General features: G+C 44.5%; 1 protein-coding gene across 1 annotated transcript in view; it reads left to right on the top strand.

The window, feature by feature from the left end:
* Positions 1-725: 725 nt before the first annotated feature.
* Positions 726-22,167, top strand: part of LOC145407115 (ionotropic receptor 93a-like) — a 90,998-nt gene continuing 69,556 nt past the window's right edge. Inside the window, exon 1 of the mRNA XM_080278136.1 lies at positions 726-983. Within this exon, the coding sequence (XP_080134262.1) occupies positions 726-983 (258 nt within the window). The remainder of the gene's footprint in view (positions 984-22,167) is intronic.

The raw sequence follows: 22,167 nt of genomic DNA, 5'->3' as shown, positions 1-22,167 counted from the left end.
TACCAAAAATTAATGCTGACATTTGTTTAAACCAAAATATTATAATGTAATAATCATCAGGAATGAAATGTTTTCATAAATTACAAAACTTTGCTCCAGTGGCAACAGGTGTCTGGTAGAGACTGTGTAGTGATCAAGTTAAGCACCAGAGCCTTGTCCTGGGTGGGGTTAGGCCAGGTATGCTGAAGAGTTCACTAACCTCTCTGCAGTTAATAAAATAACAGTACTATACTCACATCCCATTCCACATGATCACTACTGTACAGTATGTACCATTTATAAACAGCCTCCTCTGTTTTCCTTCATGGACCTAGTTTCTCCCATGGACCTATTTCCTGGATGGACTTGTCTTAACTCACTTGATGTACATTCTAACCTAACCAATTTCCCTAGCAACATATTCTGCATGGACCTATTTTCCCTTATGGACCTGTTACAACCATGGACTTATTTATCCCAGAGACCTATTTACTCCATGGACCTATTTTCTTACTAATCGTGTATTGGCAGACTCACATTCTGCCTCAGTGCAGTCTGTGTCAGAAGCAGGAAAATGTCCCAGAAACTCCTCCCTCCCTACACACACAGAGCGAGGCACTAAACAGCTAAGTTCATACTGAGGCACCTCAATTGTTAATGAAAGGTGTGTTAAAGGTGTGTTGTCCCACCCTTTCTATAAAACACCTTGTTTCGAATACTAAAAACAGGCAGAGGAAGATTTCGAAATGACGATAAAAACTGTATTTCAATCTCCCAAAACAGACGTGACAAAAACTATTGGGTGGTGGTGGTGGGAGCAAGTGTTGCTGGGGGTGTGGATGATGACGATGGTAGTGCTGACACAGAGTTACACAGGCAACCTCATGTCCCTCCTGGCCGTCAGGCACATCGATCAGCCCTACGAAACGCTTAGGGACGTCCTGGATGACACTGATGTGGGGATAATTCTTGTTCCAGATTCTGCAAAAATCCCATACCTCCAGGCAAGTATTACTAACGCTGAGGTAGTTGAATCATATAACAAAAGCATGCAACTTTTGTATATGCCAGTCTTCTATTTTTGCAGAGATTCTTCGTTTATGATGTTGGTGATATATTAATAGGCATGGAATATTTGAACTGTGATGTATGCAGATGATGCTGTGTTACTTGACAGTGGTGAAATAACAGCGATGTGCACTGTTTCAGGCATATTGTGTTTGTAGGCAAAAAAAAAAATTAAAGTACGAGTTGATGCTGGTGAAATGTTTAGTGTTCTTTTTTGAGAGAGAGAGAGAGAGAGAGAGAGAGAGAAGCTGGCACAGTGTTCTGTGCTGATAAGGGAATGGGTGGATGTTGTGGATGCTTGCAGTAGATACATGAAAAAGAAGAGATAATTATTTGAAAGGAAAAAAAAACATCAGTGTTTCCAGCAAGTAAAGTGGCTGGTGTTAAGAACGCCAAGATAACGAGTAGACGTCTGAGTGCATAAGCTGAAAGCAAAGTGCATGAAAGTGCATTAGTGCCTAGACTAATGCATGTGAGGTCAGGAATGGCATGAGTATAAAATCATGACTGAGAACGGATAAGTAGGCTAATATACAGTAAGTGGACTGTCTAGTTTGTACATAAAATGCAATGTAGACATTCCTAAAATTTTTGGAGTAGGTGAGATTATTGTGGAAAGGCCAGGAAAAAGGATTCTTAAATAATATGGTCACATGATGACATATAAGAGGCAACTGGTATGCGTTGGAAGTCTGCCAGGTCTCAGGAGTCTGGCTGTTAAGCCTTTGCTCTGAATCAGACCCTTAAAAAAAAAAAAAAAAAGTATAAGGAAAATGTCTGTTAATAAAGTAGTGAAAAGGATTTTTATAATTAAAATTATGTGAACTGAGAGGTAGAAGGAGGGTGGAACACCAAATAGATGGAAAATGGGTAACATAAGTGAGTTTGTAAATAACCTGTGAATTGAAGTAAGCAAAATAACTGATGAATGACAGAAAAGGATGGATTTTCATTTACCCTCCCGCACATGATGACGCAATTCACATCCATGGATTTTTCCTGGTAAACACTCATTGACGTGAATTGTGTGAAAAAGCAGAAAAAAAATCAACAAAAATTAAGTTTTCAGCTGATTTTCGTCAAATTTTGGTGCATTCTAGTAGGCCAGTCTCACATCCAAAATACTTTGCAACACTGTGACTGCTCTGAGGAGACAATGCAAAGCAGTAAACCTCAGTACCTTACGACTAGTCAGGCTGAAGGGTAGCGCTGCATCAGTCATACCCTTTAAATCCTCTATTTTCCCCCTCCTGCCCAAGACAGAAGCCATTATTGAAATATTGTGATTGTATAGTGTTTTTTTTACTATACTGTGATGTGATTGTGTCTATGGAACATAGATATATTGTTTGTAAAGCATTAGGACCCATTATCAGCCGTTAGGTCTACAGGCAGGAGTTGGGTTTGCTATAGCGGGGTTTGCCACTCTGCTTCACCCTGCCCATAAATGATATAAGTATTTTACCCATATAGTGAAGCCAATACTTATATTGTGTGAAACATATAATGCCTGGATTAGTGAAATAACTGACCTACCTTAGCAGGCATTGCGTATGCCATATAGATACGCCGTAGCTGCTAAGGGAATAGGCAGTCACGTATGCTATACAGTCGGGAAGGGATTACTAGAGGAGGTTGAGATGGAATCATTGTGATAGTGTTTTATATTGCGTATGGTTTAGCGTGAAATTACGTATAAAATAGTGCAGCAAATGTTCGTCAGAGACTTCAGTGTAAAGGCATCGTACCAGTCTCAGAGAGTGCTACATTGCGTATGGTTTAGTGTGATGTATATGTATAAAAAAGTGCAGCGAGTGCTCACCGAGAAACACAAACATAGCACAAACCTAGTGCAAGGATCAGATACAACAAATACGCCACACAACCACATATGCAGTATATACATACAGTATGTTGTGCAGAGAGTGTTCATGGAAAAATCTATTGTGTGCACTGCATGTGTTATGCAAACGTACTGCAAGGAGGAATATGCCCTCCCCACACACAGACACAGACACAGACACACACACACATACACACACACACACACACACACACACACACACACACACATACACACACACACACACACACACACACACACACATACACACTCACCCCCCCCCACACACACACTACATAACTCCTCACTCAAACACAATATAACTCCTCATCTTCAAACCCCTCATGATCCTGCCAGCAGTCCAACACCTCTGGAGGAAGTGATTTATCCGTATTTTGATTTGCATATTGACCTATTTCTATATTTCTATATTTTTTACACAAATAAGTATTGTTTTTTACATATACACATATGAGCTGAAAGTTCAGCTTCAGTATCAGTACCTAGCAAAGCCGGACTTAGGGGTGGGCCCACGGGGCCTAGGCCCCGGGCCTCCAACCAGAAGAGGCCTCCCACCAAATGTTGGGCAACTTCACATTTGGTATTTTTCATTACCAAATCAGGGCTGATTTAGTAAGGTAAAATCCGTTCGGTAATGAATAAGCATGATTTGATATTGGATTTGGAGACCATAATGAACCTGACTGGATGATGTACTTGATTTATTTGTTAGCCTATAGAACATGAAAATAAGGAATATATGCCATTAATTTTCAAATGAATATATTTTTTCCCTTATACATGCACACCCACCCAAAAAAAAAGTCTTGCTCCTTAGGATACGATGGTTGTGAAAATGAGCAAGTTCTGCAGACACACATGAATCTATAAAATTGGTGCCTCAAAACATATGCAGTACCACCCAATATGTGATTTCTTTTTCTTTTTTTTTTCTCATTTTTTTTTTGCAATTTGAAGTTCAAATAATTACCAAAGATAATGTTTTCAGATAATCACAGTATCTCCCATACTTCACAATGCTTCCGTCCATGTTTCAGAATGATATGTGCCGTTAGAGGGCCGTTACTTTTTTGGGGCGTACCTATATTGGCAAGGGATAAATACATGAAAAATCTTTCTTATAAAAATTTGGTAATGAAAAACTGAATCTGGAAATGAAATTTGAGGAATTTGGTTATACACCCATGTTCAGATCTGGCAACCCTGGAGCCGGTGCTGGCCGCCAACAAACTTTCATATTTGCTCAGTTGTTGTCACTTTGGGACATGCGTTCGTGGTGAGTCTTTACTTATTATTATTTTCATGTCATGTTTTTGCTGTATATAACGTTACCATCGTAGTTCATGCTTCCACACATTTTTTGTGTTTCCAGTTTTGAAAATCAATAATATACGTGCGAAGCTCATATTCTTGAAGGTGACCAGATTTGTTGGAGCTAAAGGCAGGACATTATGGCGCGCGCGCGCGTGCGCGTGTGTGCGTGTGTTCTTACCTAATTGTTCTTACCTAATTGTATCTCTACAGGAATGACTCAAGCTCGTACTGTCCCGTGTCTTAAACCATATTTAACCTTACATATCCTTAAATATGTAAATTGTTTTGGCACACACTCTTTCATTCGGTTGGTCATTCCACTGATCAATTGCTCTATTTGGGAAACTAAATTTCCATACGTCTTTATCACCTCTCTTTTTATGCAGTTTTTTGCAGTGTCCTCTTCCTAATGCTTCCCCATACGTTAAGTAATCATTTATGTCTGTTTTCTCCTTCCCTGATAAGTATTTATATAGCATAATAATGTCACCTCTTTTCCTTCTCTCCTGTAGTGTTGGTAGATTCGGTTTATTTAGTCTTTCTTCGTAGCTTAGATCCCTTAAGCTTGGTACCCATCTTGTAGCGGCCCTTTGAACTTTTTCAATCTTGTCTATGTGTTTTTTGAGATGAGGACTCCAGACTACTGATGCATACTCCAGGGTAGGTCTGATGAATGATGTTATTATCTTTCTTAGCATGTCTTCATTTATGTATGTAAATGTTATTCTCATGTTGGCAAGCAGTGTATACATGTTCCGTACCTTCTCACTGATGTGGTCAGCCGGAGATAGTCTGTTATTGATAATCACACCTAGGTCCTTCTTTCTTTCTGGTGTGTAGGGTTTTATTTCCTAATGTATAATCCCAATCAGGTCTTTTTCCACTTTTACCAAACTTGATTACATGACACTTGTACACATTGAATTCCATTTGCCATGTATTACTCCATTCATGAATATTATTTAATTCTTCTTGTAGCTTTTTACAAGAGTCTGTGTTGGTAATTCTCCTTTGTATTTTTTGCATCATCTGCAAACATATTTAGATGGCTTTCATTTCCAGTGTTACTGTCTATATCATTTATATACAGTACACTAAAAACATGATTGGTGCCAGCACTGAGCCCTGTGGTACTCCACTAGTCACTTCTTTCCATGATGAGTAATTTCCCCTTAGTACTGTTCTCATTTCTCTTTCCATGAGAAAATCTTGCATCCAGCAATACAGATTGCCTCGAATTCCTCCTTGATGGTACAGTTTCCATAAAAGTCTTTGGTGTGGTACTGTGTCAAATGCTTTCTTGAAATCTAAATAGATACTGTCCACCCATCCTTCTCTTTCCTGTAATGTGTCTGTTACTTTGTCATAGTAGCTCAACAGATTAGTAACACATGATTTTCCTTTTCTGAAACCAAACTGTCTTTCTGTTATCATACTGTGTTCTTCTAGGTGATTTACTCAAGCTTTTCTTATAAGCTTTTCTAACACCTTGCTTACAACACTGGTTAGTGATACTGGTCGGTAGTTAAGTGAATTTTGTCTATTCCCTTTCTTGAATAAGGGAACAATGTTTGCTTTTTTCCAAATATCAGGTAGTTTACCTTGACTCAAGGATTTCTTGAAAATTAAAAATAATGGTTTACTTAACTCCTTTGCACAATCACGTAGCACCCAACATGAAATTTCACCAGGACCATTTGCTTTTCCTTTGTCTAATTTACTTAGCTCCTCCTGTATTTCTTTTTCTGATGTTTGTATATCTCGTAGTATGTGTGGGCATGCATGTTCCACATAATCCCTCTCAAAATTTTTTTCCTCTGTAAAAACTGATTGGAAATTCTTGTTTAGTGCTTCACAAATATCCTTCTCTTGTGTATAGGTGATTCCATCGTCCGTAATGGATTGTATTTTATCTTTAACTTTGGTTTTGCTTCTGATGTAGCTGTAAAATAGCTTTGGTTGATCACTACTTTTATTTATGATATCCTCCTCAAACTGTTTTTGGGCTTCCCTCCTTATTCTTGTGCAATCGTTTCTTGCCTGTTTGTAATTATTATATGCCCTTTCACTATTGTGTCTTCTGTATCTATTCCACAAGAAATCTCTTTTTTCTTTTGATTTTTTACATTCTGTATTGAACCATTTCTTTATTTTCTTTTCTGCTTCTTTGTGCTGTGGGATGTACTTCTGGACTCCTATTTCATAAAGTTCACGGAATTTTTCATATATAGCATTTAAATCTTGTCCTCTAAGTTCCTTTTCCCAAGAAATTTCTAAGAATTACTTCTTTAGGTCATGATACTTTCCCTTTTTATAGTTTAGGCTCTTTTTGTAACTCTCATTGCTGTTATCTATGTCATATGCAATCCTGAAATTGCAGTTTATTACTGCATGGTCGCTTTTGCCGAATGGAGGGTGATATATTAAATTGTCAATATCGTTTTCTTGCCTAGTAAATATGAGATCTCGCACTGAGGGCACATCGAGTCCTCTTTTTCTGGTGCTTTCCCTTACATGTTGCATCAGGAAAAACTCTTGCACAAAATCCAGGAGCTTTTGGTCCCAACAGCTTTCTTGGCTTATTATATCTAGAGTATTCCAATTTATATTTGTATTAAAATCTCCAGTTAGTATAATTCTTTTCGATTTCTCTTCCATTTTATGTAGTAATGCTCTTAAACTCTGAATTGTACTCTCTGCCAGGTCCTCATATTCGTCTCTTTCCCATGTGTTTGATCTGCGTGGCATGTACAAATTGGCTACAGTTACTTTCCCTTCAGATGTATTTATCTCGACTGCAATAAGTTCTACTTGTGAGGGTATATCTAATTCTATTTCTTTGACTTTTAGATTTTTCTTAGTTAATATTATAATTCCTCCTCCTTTTTAAGTTCCTATCTCTTCTCCATATATTATATTCCTCTAAGTTTAGGATATCATTCGATATCCTTGGTGTTAATTTTGTTTCAGTTAGGCATATTATATGTGGTTCATTTTCTCTGACATAATCATTCATCTCCAATAATTTAGATACCATTCCATCCACATTTGAGTACATCAACTTAATCATCTTGTTTATACACTTGTCATGAATTGGTTCTACTACCTTCCTCCTTCTCATTCCCTCCTAATTATATACCACTTTCGTACCTGCAATCCAATTACTTTGTAAAAAAAATGTATTCTTCTCCTCCACTGATCTTCCCTAATTTTTTGTTTTTGCTTCCTCTTCTCTTTCAGTAATTCCAGTTCCACTTGTGTTAGGCATCTTTTTATCCATGCATTTTTGAACTCCTCTTTTTCCATAAGATTCTTTGCATTTTTTAGTATCTCCTCCACGGTGTTTACACTCTAGAAGATTACCTTTAGGGGTCTTGACTTGCTTTTCTCGTATTTCCCTAACCTTTTGAGTTCCTCTGTGTCTTTACTACAGATTTCCTCTGCTACTTCTTTCAATATGCCCATTACATTTGCCATCTCCTTTTTGTCTCTTGAGATCTTGTTTTTTACTTCTTTCTTTTCTATACCAGTGATTACTATAGATTTGTTAATAGCTACTGAATCTCTGACTTACTTAGGATTGTTTTGAATTATTCTTTTCACTTCCTTTTTAATGCTTTTTTCTTCCACCCTTGTGTATATATATATATATATATATATATATATATATATATATATATATGTATATAATATATATATATATATATATATATATATATATATATATATATATATATATATATATATATATATATATATATATATATATATATATATTGACTTATGTGAGTGATAACGACCGCTCCTGCGCTGCACCTCACCCTGAGGCTGCTAATCAAACACAAACGTCTCATACGAACTGCAAACATAACGTACGGTACTGTGAATGGACCGACCAAAGTTACCAGCCAGTGAGTATTACAGATTTTATATTAATAAATCGATATTTCATTTGGTTAGGATTATGTATAATTTTTCTAATTCATCCTAATTTCTTAAAAGAAGGTCATGTTATAGCTAATATAATGGTAATTTTCTAAAAACGGGACATTTAAGCTAATTTGCTGAAAACGCAGAACATTCTAGTCACAAGTTAAAAAGCGCGACAGACGTCCAAAAAGCGGGACTGTCCCGCCTAAAAGCGGGACTCTGGTCACCTTAATTTTTGTTCAGGCACAGCACGCTATGTTACACAAACTGAACGTCAGTTAACATGGCGTTACACAAAGTCTCATGGCTTTTCATCTCAGGATGGTGAACTTTTGACATTTTCAAAGATAAATTGTCTGATTCAGATTGAAAAATGGACAGTCATTCGAAAGATAGACATAAAAATCGAGTAAGAACGAATCAGAATGGAGCTGCAAAAAAGCGAAAGGCCAAGCAGCTTGCTAAGCAGGCAGAAGTATCGGCATCCAAGTCACGAAAAATAAGTGAATTTATGACAACGCAGTCGCGACAAACTCAGACAGAGACATCAACAACAGATCAAGGGAGTTCACAGGATTGTATTCGTAAAGAGGCAGCTGATCAACTAGACAATGATTTACACTAACATGAAGGTAACGATCACCGGGAGGAACACCAGGAGCAATACCAGGAAGATCATCAGGAGCAATACCGTGAGGGACATCGCAAAGAACATCAGGAGCAACACCAAGAGGATCACCAGGAAGAACACCAACAGAAACACCGAGAGGGATAAGGTGAGGAACACCAGGAGCAACACAAAGAGAAAGCACAAGTAGTGAATGACATTGGACTGTGGCCAGTCATTGTTTCAGATCGAATGAGAGAACATTTTATAAGAAATGGAATGTCTCAGCTGCTGAAAACTGTGATGCTCAGATTTTTTCTCGGCGTTCCAAGTGATTGTCCCGGGAGAAGGGGAAGAATCCACGAATCTGTACCATCGGGTTATTCATTTGTCAGAATCACAATGGTGAAGTCGTCAACAGGAAGTGGTTGTGTTTTCCCCATCAACTGGTTGTGTGTACTGTTTCCATTGCAAGTTGATGTGTTCTGATGCGTCGAAACACCAAACATCGCTTGTTAATGGCGGCTTTTCCGATTGGAAACATGCAGAGGAGCGTTTGAAAAGTCATGAGCGGTCAAAGCAACACCATGACTCAACTATTGCATTTCATGCTAGGTCGAAGGGATTCAAACGAATTGATGCTGAACTGGCATGGCAGATTGAACAACGAGAACAGTACTGGCGGTCAATATTGAAGCGACTGGTCAGCGTCATCAAGTTCATTGCTGAACGTGGCTTGGCATTCAGGGGAGATAACGAGTTGATTGGATCGCCTAGAAATGGAAATTATTTTGGGATTATTGAACTCATCTCCCAATACAACAGCCTTCTAGCACAACATCTTGATAATCATGCCAGACGTGGGGTTGGACAAACGAGCTATCTGTCATCGACTATAATAGAGAAGCTCATAGATGTGATGGGAAAGCATGTTCAGAATGAAATAATCAAACGAGTAAAACAAAACAAGTAGTACTCAATTTCACTTGACTCCATGCCCGTTGAGAGCCATGTCAATCAGCTCACACTTGTGCTGCGTTACATGGAGAATGATGGCCCAGTTGAAAGATTTATTACGTTCATGGCGAGCAAGGGACACAAGGCACAAGAGATGTTCGATGCCATGTTGCAGTTCCTCCAAGCACACGAAACTGATCTCGGTAACTGCCGCGGCCAGACCTACGATAATGCGAGTTCCATGAGTGGCATGTACAATGGTCTACGGGCCAAAGTTCTGCAAAAGAACAGAATGGATTCCTTGTACAGCTCATTCACTGAACCTAGTTGGAAAGAATGCAGCCGAATGCTGTTCTGGAGCAATCCAGTATTTTGATTTTCTTGAGAAGCTGTATGAGTTTTTTCAAGTTCGCCACATCGACAGAAAGTATTAACAGACGCTCTGAAAAATGCTGGCATTGTTTTGATTCTGAAATGCGTCACAGTACCTCGCTGGTCTTGCAGAGCTGATGCAACGAAAGCACTCGAGTCTGGCTACAGTGAAATCAAGAATGCACTGGAAGAGATAAGTGATGACTTCGATGAAAGGGCTTGTGTACGCTGTGAGGCACAAGGATTGGCAGCAAAGATCTGTCTGCTGGGGACAGGCATTTACACAGCCTTCTGGAATGATATTCTTCAAAGAGTCAGTGCAACCATTCAAGGTCTCCGGAGCAAACACTCGATCTGAATGTCGCTGTTGCGTCATTGGCTAACCTGAAAGATTTCATGGTGTCTAAACACGATTCTTTTGACAGTTATGAGAGGCAGGGTCAACAACTGTCAGGTTCCACAGAATACGTTCATACACGAAAGCGAGACCGCAGTATTCGCCTAAATCCATTGGACTATGGTCAGGCAGAACAAGCACAGATCAGCCCATCTGAAAAATATAGGGCAGAGAATTTCATTCCTGTCATCGATCACTTCATAGCTTCTCTTGACCAACGCCTGCGTGCGTATTAACTGATGTCAAGTCGTTTTGGCTGCTTTGGATGACTGACAAAGCTATCCTCTGAAGAGCTGTCTCAAGCAGCAAAGAAATTACTGGATGTCTATCCCAACGACCTGGAGACTTCATTTCCTGAAGAGGTCATCCAGTTTGCTGCTTTCGTGAATGTTTATGCTAACGAAGAGCCGAATGACGTTAGCACTGAGCTATTTCTCTACAAACTTATCCACGATAAGCATGTGCTAGATATTTTCCCCAACGTGGAGGTAGCCCTGAGAATGTACCTGGTTGTAATGGTGAGCAACTGCAGTGCAGAGCATTCATTTTCCAAGCTGAAATTGATTGAGAATCACCTACGAACAAGCATGACACAGGAGCGACTTGTGAATTTGACAGTCATGAGCATTTAGTCAGACATCCTATGCTCATTGGAATTTGATGTGATAGGAGAGTTTTCCATTAAAAATCGCAAAAAGTACCTCGACTAGACTAGAATTCTAGAAACTGCTCGTTCAATGAACAGTCCATACAAGGGGTGAGTGGTGAGTGTACGCATGAGTTTTTTTTTTTTTTCTCTCTCAATTCATGATGAGTATCGTGTTTAGTGTAATATGATAGGATGTGTTCAATGCATTTCAGGGCTGCTCTGTTTTTTCATTAAGAGCTAATTAATGTGGAGATTTTTCAGAAAGAATCGTTCTGACCTGATTATTAATGACATCAGTTTCTGAGTACAGTATCATCGGTCGTCAGGAGCGAGTCATATCACTGCAACAGTGTGAGGGTTAAAAATGTATTTTCATTTATCACCATGCTAATTTGATGCTTGCGATGGGCCCCCCACCAAAACAGGCCCAGGCCTCCCACATCCCAAATCTGGCACTGGTACCTAGCAGAAAGGCTAGTGGTCAAGTCGAGTTTCTGACAGCACTGTCAAAAAGCTTATGATATTTTACATGTATAATTTGAATTAAAAAATAAAAATAAAACCTAATGAGTGAAAACATGCAGGTGTGCGTGAGGCAGGGAAAGAGAGTGTTTTTATCTCGCTTGTGGGTGAGGAGTATTCTACCTTTGTCGTCCATTTACTCGAAAAGTATTGGACATATCGATTTCCTGAAAGAACCATGATAAGGCGCATAAAATTCTACATATGTACATAAAATAATAATGTAATATCTTTGATAAAAAGCGTTGTTACACAGGAGGGAATATAACAGTTACTGTGCATGCATGACGAAAGTGCTGCACGGGCATGGGTACCCAGAAGTTTTCGTAATTTACTCGGAAACTATGAGGCACATGAAAAATCTACAGATACCCTTAAAAAGCTCAGGAAATTCGACAGAAGATTATGAAATAAAAAAATAACCTCTGTGTAATGCTAGGTGAAATTAGGCTCGACTTCTCGTTCCTATTTCACCTAACGTGGAGCGGGGTCCTCTTTCGAGACCGGAGCTAGTGCAATAAAGAGAGGCAGGACACAAAAACTCTAGGCAACAACCTTTACACGTATATTACCACATTCAGACACAGGACAAATCAGCAGATATTACAGCACAATATTTATATAGCAATATAAAACCTTATCTAGGATATGTGTATCTCACAGGATACTTGCTTCTCTGATACTAATGACAACACAAACAGTCCTAGTGTATCAGGAGTGGTAAATATAGGCGCGCGCACGGGGGTGCGGGGAGAGGGGTTGAGACACTAGGAGGAGATAGGGTAGGTGCGGAGAGTGACTTGTGACGGCTAGGAGAAAGTTATGGTAATACTGGAAGGCGGCAGATATTAGCCGTGAAATTTATATGGTTTCCACTAGCCAAAACCCTTTGGTAATTGACCTTATCCTTGGTTTACATTTACTTGAGATTTGGGAGTGAAAGCGAGTGGTGAACAAGATTTATTGGCAGTGTGGGGGAAGGAGAGAATACTGTTAATACTTCCGTTCACAATAATCCTCTACAGTAATGGGGGTATGTCTTTATAGGCACAGGCTTATTAATTATATAACAGAGATGTCACTCACACGTATAGTCACTCATTTCTTGTTCCACACTCTCGTCCTTTAACTTCTCACTGTGATCTGATTTTACCCCGATATTCACTATATGAAATCACCGCACAATACTTACACTAGGGGAAATCACACTTAACCTAAATCACTCGTGCTACAATATCACACGTATTCATCAGGGGGATAGGCAGGAACATGTCATCGGTGATCCCGCTGGGCTAGGGGCACCGTCAATGCGGGGCGTGCCGAGAGGGCACGGGACAGCTCGCCAGGGCGTCCTCTCGTGTCCTAGACTCCTCATGGCTTCCGGACTTGGCTCCGGCGTGTGGCCCTCGGGACTGGGGCCGACTAGCTCCAAGAACCTCTGAGATAGGTCCCGGCGTTGTGGGGGTGTAGAGAGATCACGCCCGGGTGTCCTGGGGAGAACCGAGAGAGACTGAGGGCCGCGGTCTCCAGCGTCTAGGGGCACCGACAGGGGAGGGCTGCGGCAGCGACTTCCACTGGGGTCCGTCAGGTGCGTCTGCTCTAGAGCCAGGCGTAGGGAACAGAGACCAGGGGAGGCTGGGAGGCCTGTCTGGGTCACTCTGGGACTGGAAGCCTGGGCCTCAGTCTCCTGCCATGGGGACGTCTCTCTACTCTGCACGCCCTCAGAGCAACCGTAGATCGTCTCACGAGGGAGGGAGCGACAATAGGTCGTCTCTACCACGACACTCTCGGAGCGACCATAGATCGTCTCACGAGGATGGGAGCGACCATAGATCGTCTCTACCGGAGCACCTTGGGAGCGAACATAGATCGTCCCTACTGGAACACCTTGGGAGTGACCATAGATTGTCTCTACCGGAGCACCTTGGGAGCGACCATAGATCATCTCTACCAGAGCGCCTTGGGAGCAACCATAGATCGTCTCTACCGGAATACCTTGGGAGCGGCCATAGATCGTCTCTACCAGAGCACCTTGGGAGCGACCATAGATCGTCTCTACCGGAACACCTTGGGAGTGACCATAGATCGTCTCTACCTGAACACCTTGGGAGCGACCATTGATCGTCTCTACCTGAACACCTTGGGAGCGACCATAGATCGTCTCTACCGAAACACTTTGGGAGCGACCATAGATCGTCTCTACCAGAGGGGCGCCGTCTGGAGTTTATTTTCTAACTCCACCCCTAGCTAGCTCAGCAATTCCACTACACGAAGGTAGTGTCCTTCTCCTATGGTGGCGGCGGCGTGGTGGCTGCATGTCACAGGGCTGAGATGTGTCGCTGTTGCCCGGAGTGGTGGTGGCTGGTGGCGGCTACCCCGTGGGGTCCGTGTGGGGGTGTCGGCATATCTGTGGGCACACTACGCTGTTCTTGGCTTGCCCTGTCGTCGGGGATACTATGGTATTCTTCGGGGGCACAGTTTTTCAAGCCACGCATTTTACCACTCTCCCTCTGTAAAAAGTCACGTCCCCGTGGCTGGAGGTGGAACGCTTGTGTGTTGGAGGTGGTATAGATGGGCTGGAGGTGTTGCAGCATAGTTTGCCAGGCGACAGTGTAGGAGTTCTCTTCTTGTGCTGGGTCGTAGGTGAGGAAGAGTGTGGAGGTGGCGGTGGTAGACTGGAGGAGGTTTAGCAGGTGGTGTGGCCCGCGGAGTCGGTGGTTCCTGCCGAGGGTAGGTGCCCATATGGCCCGCTTCACTCTCATGTTGCTTGGTGTGGCTGTTGGTGTGGTTGGGGGCTGAATGCTGGATACTGTGGGTAGGGCCGGGTTTTGTGTCGGGTGGGTGGGCATGAGAGTCGGCCGGAGGGGGTGGTGGTGGTGGTTCTGAGGGTGGGTGTGGGTGGGGAAGTAGGCATGCGGGGTGGGCGGGGTCGGTTAGCACAGGCTGTCGCACGCGTTGGGGGCATGGGAGAAGGTGAGATCGTCGGAGTGGGCATGCGTAGGTGTGGAGGGGAGAGGGCGGTGGTAGTGGGTTGTCCTGCAGGGGTGGCGGAGTGGGCGGGGGACGTGGGCTTGGGTGGAAAGGGTGAGGTGGTGGAGAAGGGAAGGGGTGAGGGTGAGATGTCAGGTGAGGTGCAGGGGGTGGTGGAGGCGGTGGAGGCTGAGGTGGTAGGGGAGGTGGAGGAGGATGGCGAGGAGGAAACATAGCACTCGTATGTGGAAGTGACAGGCGGTGCGGGAGCAGGGGGGGGTTGGGGGTGTGAGGTCGGTAGCGGTGGTGAGGTGGCAGGAGAGTTGGCTTGGAGGGTAGGTGGCAAGGCGGGAGTGCGATCTTGTGGCGCCATCCCGGTGTTTGGTGGTGGAGTGGTCTGGGCGGTAGCAGGGCTCTGTGCTAGTGGTGTGGGGTGGGCGGTGGGTACGAAGCTAGGGATGGTGCGTGTGTGGGGGCGATGGCGGACGGTGTGTGGTGCTAGAACCGTGGTGGCCTGGCAGGGGCTGTGGAGTGAGATGTGGCAGGTGGTGCGTGCCGTCGGAGCCGAGGAAAGGTGGGGTGAGGTGTAGGGGGAGAGAGAGCCGGTGGTGGTGGGGAGATGCGGCCTCGCGGGGTTGTTTGAATGCTCGGGGATGAGGAGGAGGGTGTGATAGGGAAGGTGAATGAGTTAACCGTGTGGGCGGGGAAAGCGAACGGTGGTGAAGTGATGGTGGTGGGTGGCGCGGGGTGGGTGGAAGGCAGTAGACGGGGGGAGGTGGTTTTAGGAAGCAGGTTAGGGGAAGATGAGGAGAGGGTCCTAGGAGGCCTGTGAAGAGGGAGGCCGGTTTTGTGTTGAGGGGGTATAGTGGTGTGTGGGGTGGGAAGGTTAGAACTAGGGGCAGGAATAGGGGAAGGTAGAACAGAAGAGATAGTGAGAGGGGAGGAAAAGGAAAGATAACGTTCTCCCCTGTCGTAGACTGGGGGAGAGGTGAGGTGGCCCCCGCCATTACGGTGGGAAGCGGGGGTAGTGGGGGGGCGCTTTTTGTGTTTCCCTCTTTGTGTTTTCTTCCCCTGAGGCTTAGGGGAATTTGCGTATGGTGGGGAGGTTTGTAAGCGCCCTCGTGTCATTTGGCTGCACTGGGCAGCTTCTAGCTGCTCGAGGATGTCGTGGATCGGGCATCCGTGGTAGCATGGAGAAAATTCCCACGGGTTGACGGTGATGAGGTCAATGGGGAATTTATTTATTTCGCCGATGCATTGAGGGGTGGCATGGACGGCTAAAAGGCGCCTCATTAAACTGATATCTCTATCCATGTCTCCTTTTGGATCATGGATAGTGAAGTGTTGTCTCACAACACTTGGGAGTACTCTGAGCAGAGTATTAAATGTATGTTGATCCCGGGTTTCATCATCTCCCTCCGGGTAGGCAGCAGTAACCAGGTGTCTTGCCTGTATCAGGGTATTATCCAAATCCCCGTCGAATGAAAAGCTATCCAATTTGGATAGAGCCACTACTTTCCCCAATGATTGGGTGATGGCTTGTACAATGAACTTTGTAAAGTTCTGCCAGGTAAGTTCTGGGACGATTTTCGGCGCTATGTTCGCTGCCTTTTTACCCAACAGTGGTAGTGTGACTGCAATTTTTTGTTGATCATTTTCAAAGCCAATATCCAGTAAGGGTTTAATTATTGCCAGATATGTGTGTATATCATACTGGTCGGGGTCAAACTTGAGTAACTGAACGTGCGGTTTAGTTGCCATTTTGCCAAATATTTCCTGATTACCTCTCTTCTACGCCCGGGTCTAGAACCACCGCTGGCCACCAGTGTAATGCTAGGTGAAATTAGGCTCGACTTCTCGTTCCTATTTCACCTAACGTGGAGCAGGGTCCTCTTTCGAGACCGGAGCTAGTGCAATAAAGAGAGGCAGGACACAAAAACTCTAGGCAACAACCTTTACACGTATATTACCACAGTTAGACACAGGACAAATCAGCAGATATTACAGCACAATATATATATAGCAATATAAAACCTTATCTAGGATATGTGTATCTCGCAGGATACCTGCTTCTCTGATACTAGTGACAACAAAAACAATCCTAGTGTATCATGAGTGCAGTAAATATAGGCGCACACACGGGGGCGCGGGGAGAAGGGTTGAGACTCACTAGGAGGAGATAGGGTAGGTGAGGAGAGTGACTTGTGACAGCTAGGAAAAAGTTATGGTAATACTGGAAGGCGGCAGATATTAGCCGTGAAATTTATATGGTTTCCACTAGCCAAAATACTTTGGTAATTGACCTTATCCGTGATTTACACTTACTTGAGATTTGGGAGGGAAAGCGAGTGGTGAACAAGATTTATTGGCAGTGTGGGGGAAGGAGAGAATACTATTAATACTTCCGTTCACAATATTCCTTTACAGTAATGGGGATATGTCTTTATAGGCACAGGCTTATTAATTGTGTAACAGAGATGTCACTCACACGTATAGTCAATCAGATCTTGTTCCACAGTGTGGGGGAAAGGAGAGAATACTATTAATACTTCCTTTCACATTCTTCCTTCACAGTAATGGGGGTATGTCTTTATAGGCACAGGCTTATTAATTATATAACAGAGATGTCACTCACACGTATAGTCAATCAGATCTTGTTCCACACTCTCGTCCTTTAACTTCTCACTGTGATCTGATTTTACCCCGATATTCACTCGTGCTACAATATCACACGTATTCATCAGGGGGATAGGCAGGAACATGTCATCGGTGATCCTACTGGGCTAGGGGCACCGTCAATGCGGGGCGTGCCGAGAGGGCACGGGACGGCTCGCCATAGCGTCCTCTCGTGTCCTGGACTCCCCGTGGCTTCCGGACTTGGCTCCGGCGTGTGGCCCTCGGGACTGGGGCCGACTAGCTCCAAGAACCTCTGAGATAGGTCCCGGCGTTGTGGGGGCGTAGAGAGATCACGCCTGGGTGTCCTGGGGAGAACCGAGAGAGACTGAGGGCCGCGGTCTCCAGCGTCTAGGGGCACCGACAGGGGAGGGCTGCGGCAGCGACTTCCACTGGGGTCCGTCAGGTGCGTCTGCTCTAGAGCCAGGCGTAGGGAACAGAGACCAGGGGAGTCTTGGAGGCCTGTCTGGGTCACTCTGGGACTGGAAGCCTGGGCTTCAGTCTCCTGCCATGGGGACGTCTCTCTACTCTGCACGCCCTCAGAGCAACCGTAGATCGTCTCACGAGGGAGGGAGCGACAATAGGTCGTCTCTACCACGACACTCTCGGAGCGACCATAGATCGTCTCACGAGGATGGGAGCGACCATAGATCGTCTCTACCGGAGCACCTTGGGAGCGACCATAGATCGTCCCTACCGGAACACCTTGGGAGCGACCATAGATTGTCTCTACCGGAGCACCTTGGGAGCGACCATAGATCATCTCTACCAGAGCGCCTTGGGAGCAACCATAGATCGTCTCTACCGGAACACCTTGGGAGCGGCCATAGATCGTCTCTACCGGAGCACCTTGGGAGCGACCATAGATCGTCTCTACTGGAACACCTTGGGAGTGGCCATAGATCGTCTCTACCTGAACACCTTGGGAGCGACCATTGATCGTCTCTCCCTGAACACCTTGGGAGCGACCATAGATCGTCTCTACCGAAACACTTTGGGAGCGACCATAGATCGTCTCTACCAGAGGGGCGCCGTCTGGACTTTATTTTCTAACTCCACCCCTTGCTAGCTCAGCAATTCCACTACGCGAAGGTAGTGTCCTTCTCCTACGGTGGCGGCGGCGTGGTGGCTGCATGTCACAGGGGCGCACGGCCCGGGCTGAGATGTGTCGCTGTTGCCCGGAGTGGTGGTGGCTGGTGGCAGCTACCCCGTGGGGTCTGTGTGGGGGTGTTGGCATATCTGTGGGCACACTACGCTGTCCTTGGCTTGCCCTGTCGTCGGGGATACTATGGTATTCTTCGGGGGCACTGTTTTTCAAGCCATGCATTTTACTCTGCAAGAAAACTTTTCCACCAGAACTCCCTGAAAAAAAATTAGTTACTTATTGGAAATGACTTTTAGCTTTTAGCTATTTTCTCAAAAACTAAACATCGTATAAAAAAGCCACAATGTTTTTTTGAAAGTTGATGAAATTCTCTTTCTAAACATTTACTAATAAGTTGTAGTATGATGGAAAACATTCGAGCTATGATGTTGGGAAGTGAAAGTGACATTCCAAAATGTTTATTCACACCGGCCTAATGTACTTTTACTTGTACTTTTTTTTTTTTTTTTTTTGTTTATCGGCTAGAATGAACATTGGCGAATAAGATGACGGAGGTTTTTTTGCAATATATATAAATATATATATAAATATATATATATATATATATATATATATATATATGGGTGGCGATAATAAGGTGAGAATACATGTGTTCAATGGTGCACGGGGGGGGGGGGGAAGCTGGTGGAGAGGGGGTGGAATCAAGTCGTGCGCGAAGGGGTTTATATATCTGGATGAGTTGTGTAAAGAGGTGCACACGACGAGTGCTGCACTGTTATTTAACCTTTCCCAAAGGGATTATTTTCCTCTCTGTGTTGTTTATTCTTTGTGTTAATGTTCTCAGTCTTCTTAACATCTTGCTGCCATGCCCTTGTAAATTTAGTTCTGGGTAGGCTGAATGTAATTTACTATGCATATACAGCACCTGGACCTGGTATCTGAAGACACTTTTCCTAGATTTTACACCTGCAAAATTTTTTCTAGACCCCCAGAAGTCTGAAATGCAGAGCACAGAACCACCTGACACAAGAATAACCATCTCAATGAAGCACTCGTTCTCTTGGGCTTAGAACACATTTCCGGCGTGGGTTGACATCATCGACCGCCAGCATGAAAGGAGACGGATCTTGTGTTTACCCCATAAGGGGGTAAACAAATTTTATGAACTGTTATGCATCAAACTGATTGCCTCCACACTACACGTATTATTATGTTCCATTTTGTGTGAATCGTTTGGTCTGTGAGATGGAGTCAAAATAATAAAAGCTTTAACCCACCCCATACCGACTAATTTATTACAAAACACACCCCAAAAACTTCACAATTTCTATATATATATATATATATATATATATATATATATATATATATATATATTTTTGGGGGGGGGCTCAAACCTCCGCTTTTGGTGAGAAACAATGGAAAATCACCAAGAAAGTGCTCACCTGAGGTTAAAAATGGTCTAGACAGGTGGCCCTCTGAACACCTGATAAGTGTGTTTTCTGTAGCCGTGCTGCTACTGTCACATTTTCTGTTGTAGGGTAACTATTGGAAACCACTCAAAAAATGTAGACACTTTTTAATTTGATACAAATTTACATGTAGTACAAGAATATATTGGTTTTCACACAAAAATATAGGCAATATAATCATTGTTTCATTTACAAACACCTGAAAATTGCCGAATTCTTGCACAGCTTAACTCACTATGACTGTTGTTTCAACTTATTACGTTTTGTTTTTCAAGTTACATTATACTTTTCCACTAATATTATGCCAGTTTCCACCTTATATAACCTATCACATATTTACAGGCCTTACTATTATAGTGAGCATCGTATTATTGCATATTCCTAATATCATCTCAAGCACACACAGTATCGGTAATGTACTAAAATGTACTAAGGTGTGGTAGAGGAAGGTGTCTCATGTATACATACCAAAAATCACGCGCGGAATTTGAAAAATTGCAAATGACGGACCTTGCAATAGCAAAATGTACATCGTACGTTGTGGGGGCTGATTGTGAAAAAAAAAAGAGTTGCAACGCGCATCGTATGTTGTGGGTACGGGACAGGTTAAGGGAGGGTTGGCCAAAATTTTCGCAAATTTCCGACTGAAGGTCGAAAATCTGTTAAATGTTGTGGTAAAATGGGTCTGATGGTGGCAACACTCACACAGTTTTATGGTAATATTTCGTTTCTAAGCATTATAAAATTAATAAAATAGACCAAAATACTGCAACCTCTGGCAACCCCATTATGCAGGTAATCCAATGATTTAGTGTACTAAACCTCAGCATGTTCAATCGCAGCAAATTTTACACAAATTAAAATGCCCGCCGAGCCCGCCACAGGACCTCCCACCTCACCACCCCCCACACCACCGCCGAGCCGCCACCCCACCACCACCCCAGGAGGACACACCGGTGAGGTTGGTGACCTCGGGCAAGAGGGTCATCGGGGCATCCCGACCCTGAGCCCCTATTCCCCGCAAGTGCCCCAACCCCAGGCGTTCAGGCAAACTGAACTACTGTGTGGGCAGGGTAGTGACCGTCAGACCAGGGGTGGGACTGAAAAGAGGTCAGTCCCAGGTAACACCGTCTTGACGGTCTTGTTACACCCTCTAGGGCAGGAAGAGGCCCAAGGCTACGGCCATAAGAGAGAAATAGACACAGGCTACGGCCTGACAGAGTGTGTAAAGGGGAAGGTGACCCCAGGCTCCGGCCTTAACACGCTGAGGAGAGAGAGTTGCCTGTGTGCATCCCTCTCCAGTTGTACTTTGGCTATGGCCAGAATACGGTCCAGGGTAGAGAGACCCTGCTACCGTACGTGTAGCGCTACCCAATTACGGAAGCGGTGACTCGGGGCCGGCCTCTCTCCGGAGCAGACGGGTGATCCCGTTTCTCCGTTAGTCGTTTCCCGTACGGGCAGACACTCGGCTCCGGCCGGGGCACATACCAGGGTGGAGAGTTCCCTGACGGTAGGATCTGTCCGTATTGGAGAGAGTGCGGCTCTTGAGCCCCTCACTCCGGCTTGTCTCCTACTGCGGGAGGAACACCACGTCGACGGCCTCTTGCCTTGGCGAAAGGGCGACCTCAATCACCCTATAGGTGTCCCTCGCACGCCGGGCAAGTTCACGGCTCCAGCCAAAGTCCACACTAGGGGAAGCAGAGCCCCAACTCAGCCCTATGAACACACTCAGGGAACCACGAAGAGCGTGAGTCTCCCTCTAGCCTCTTTCCCTTCGGGGAGCCCTTCGTCGCCATCCAGGTTTCTTGGCCAAGAGGAGGCGTTAGAGTGGTGGCAAGGCCCAATAGCGGATCTACAGCCCACACCCGGACGCTCCTTAGTCCTGTCGGAGCCCTACAGGAGACGCTGCCGCAGCCCAGCCCTGACAGCGCCTCTCCCCCTGAGCACCCGCAGTCCCAGGACGCCCAGGCCTTCCACCGCGGTCCACGACGACGGAGACCCAGGCTCCCTCACTCCCCGGAAGCAGAGGAAGCAGGCCCGAATCCTCCGATTGTTCGGCCCTAGTCCCAAGGGCCCCCGATCAGGTCGAGGCCCCCAGACCACAAGGCCTCCCTGCACCCAACCAGCGCGGCCCTAGGAAGGAGCCGCCCCTCAGGTCGAGGCCCCAAACAAGGGAGCCTCCCTGACAGTAAGTACCAGTGACTTAACCACCCAAGAAACAAGGGTAAAGCAGTGACAGTGACAGTGACCCCGAATACAGGGACAGTGATCCAATGCACAGTGGCAGT

This window comes from Coenobita brevimanus, chromosome 8 (genome assembly GCF_032717465.1).
Source record: "Coenobita brevimanus isolate Jiangsu-jjx chromosome 8, ASM3271746v2, whole genome shotgun sequence".
Lineage (NCBI taxonomy): Eukaryota > Metazoa > Arthropoda > Malacostraca > Decapoda > Coenobitidae > Coenobita > Coenobita brevimanus.
This window is presented reverse-complemented; position numbering and strand designations above follow the sequence as displayed.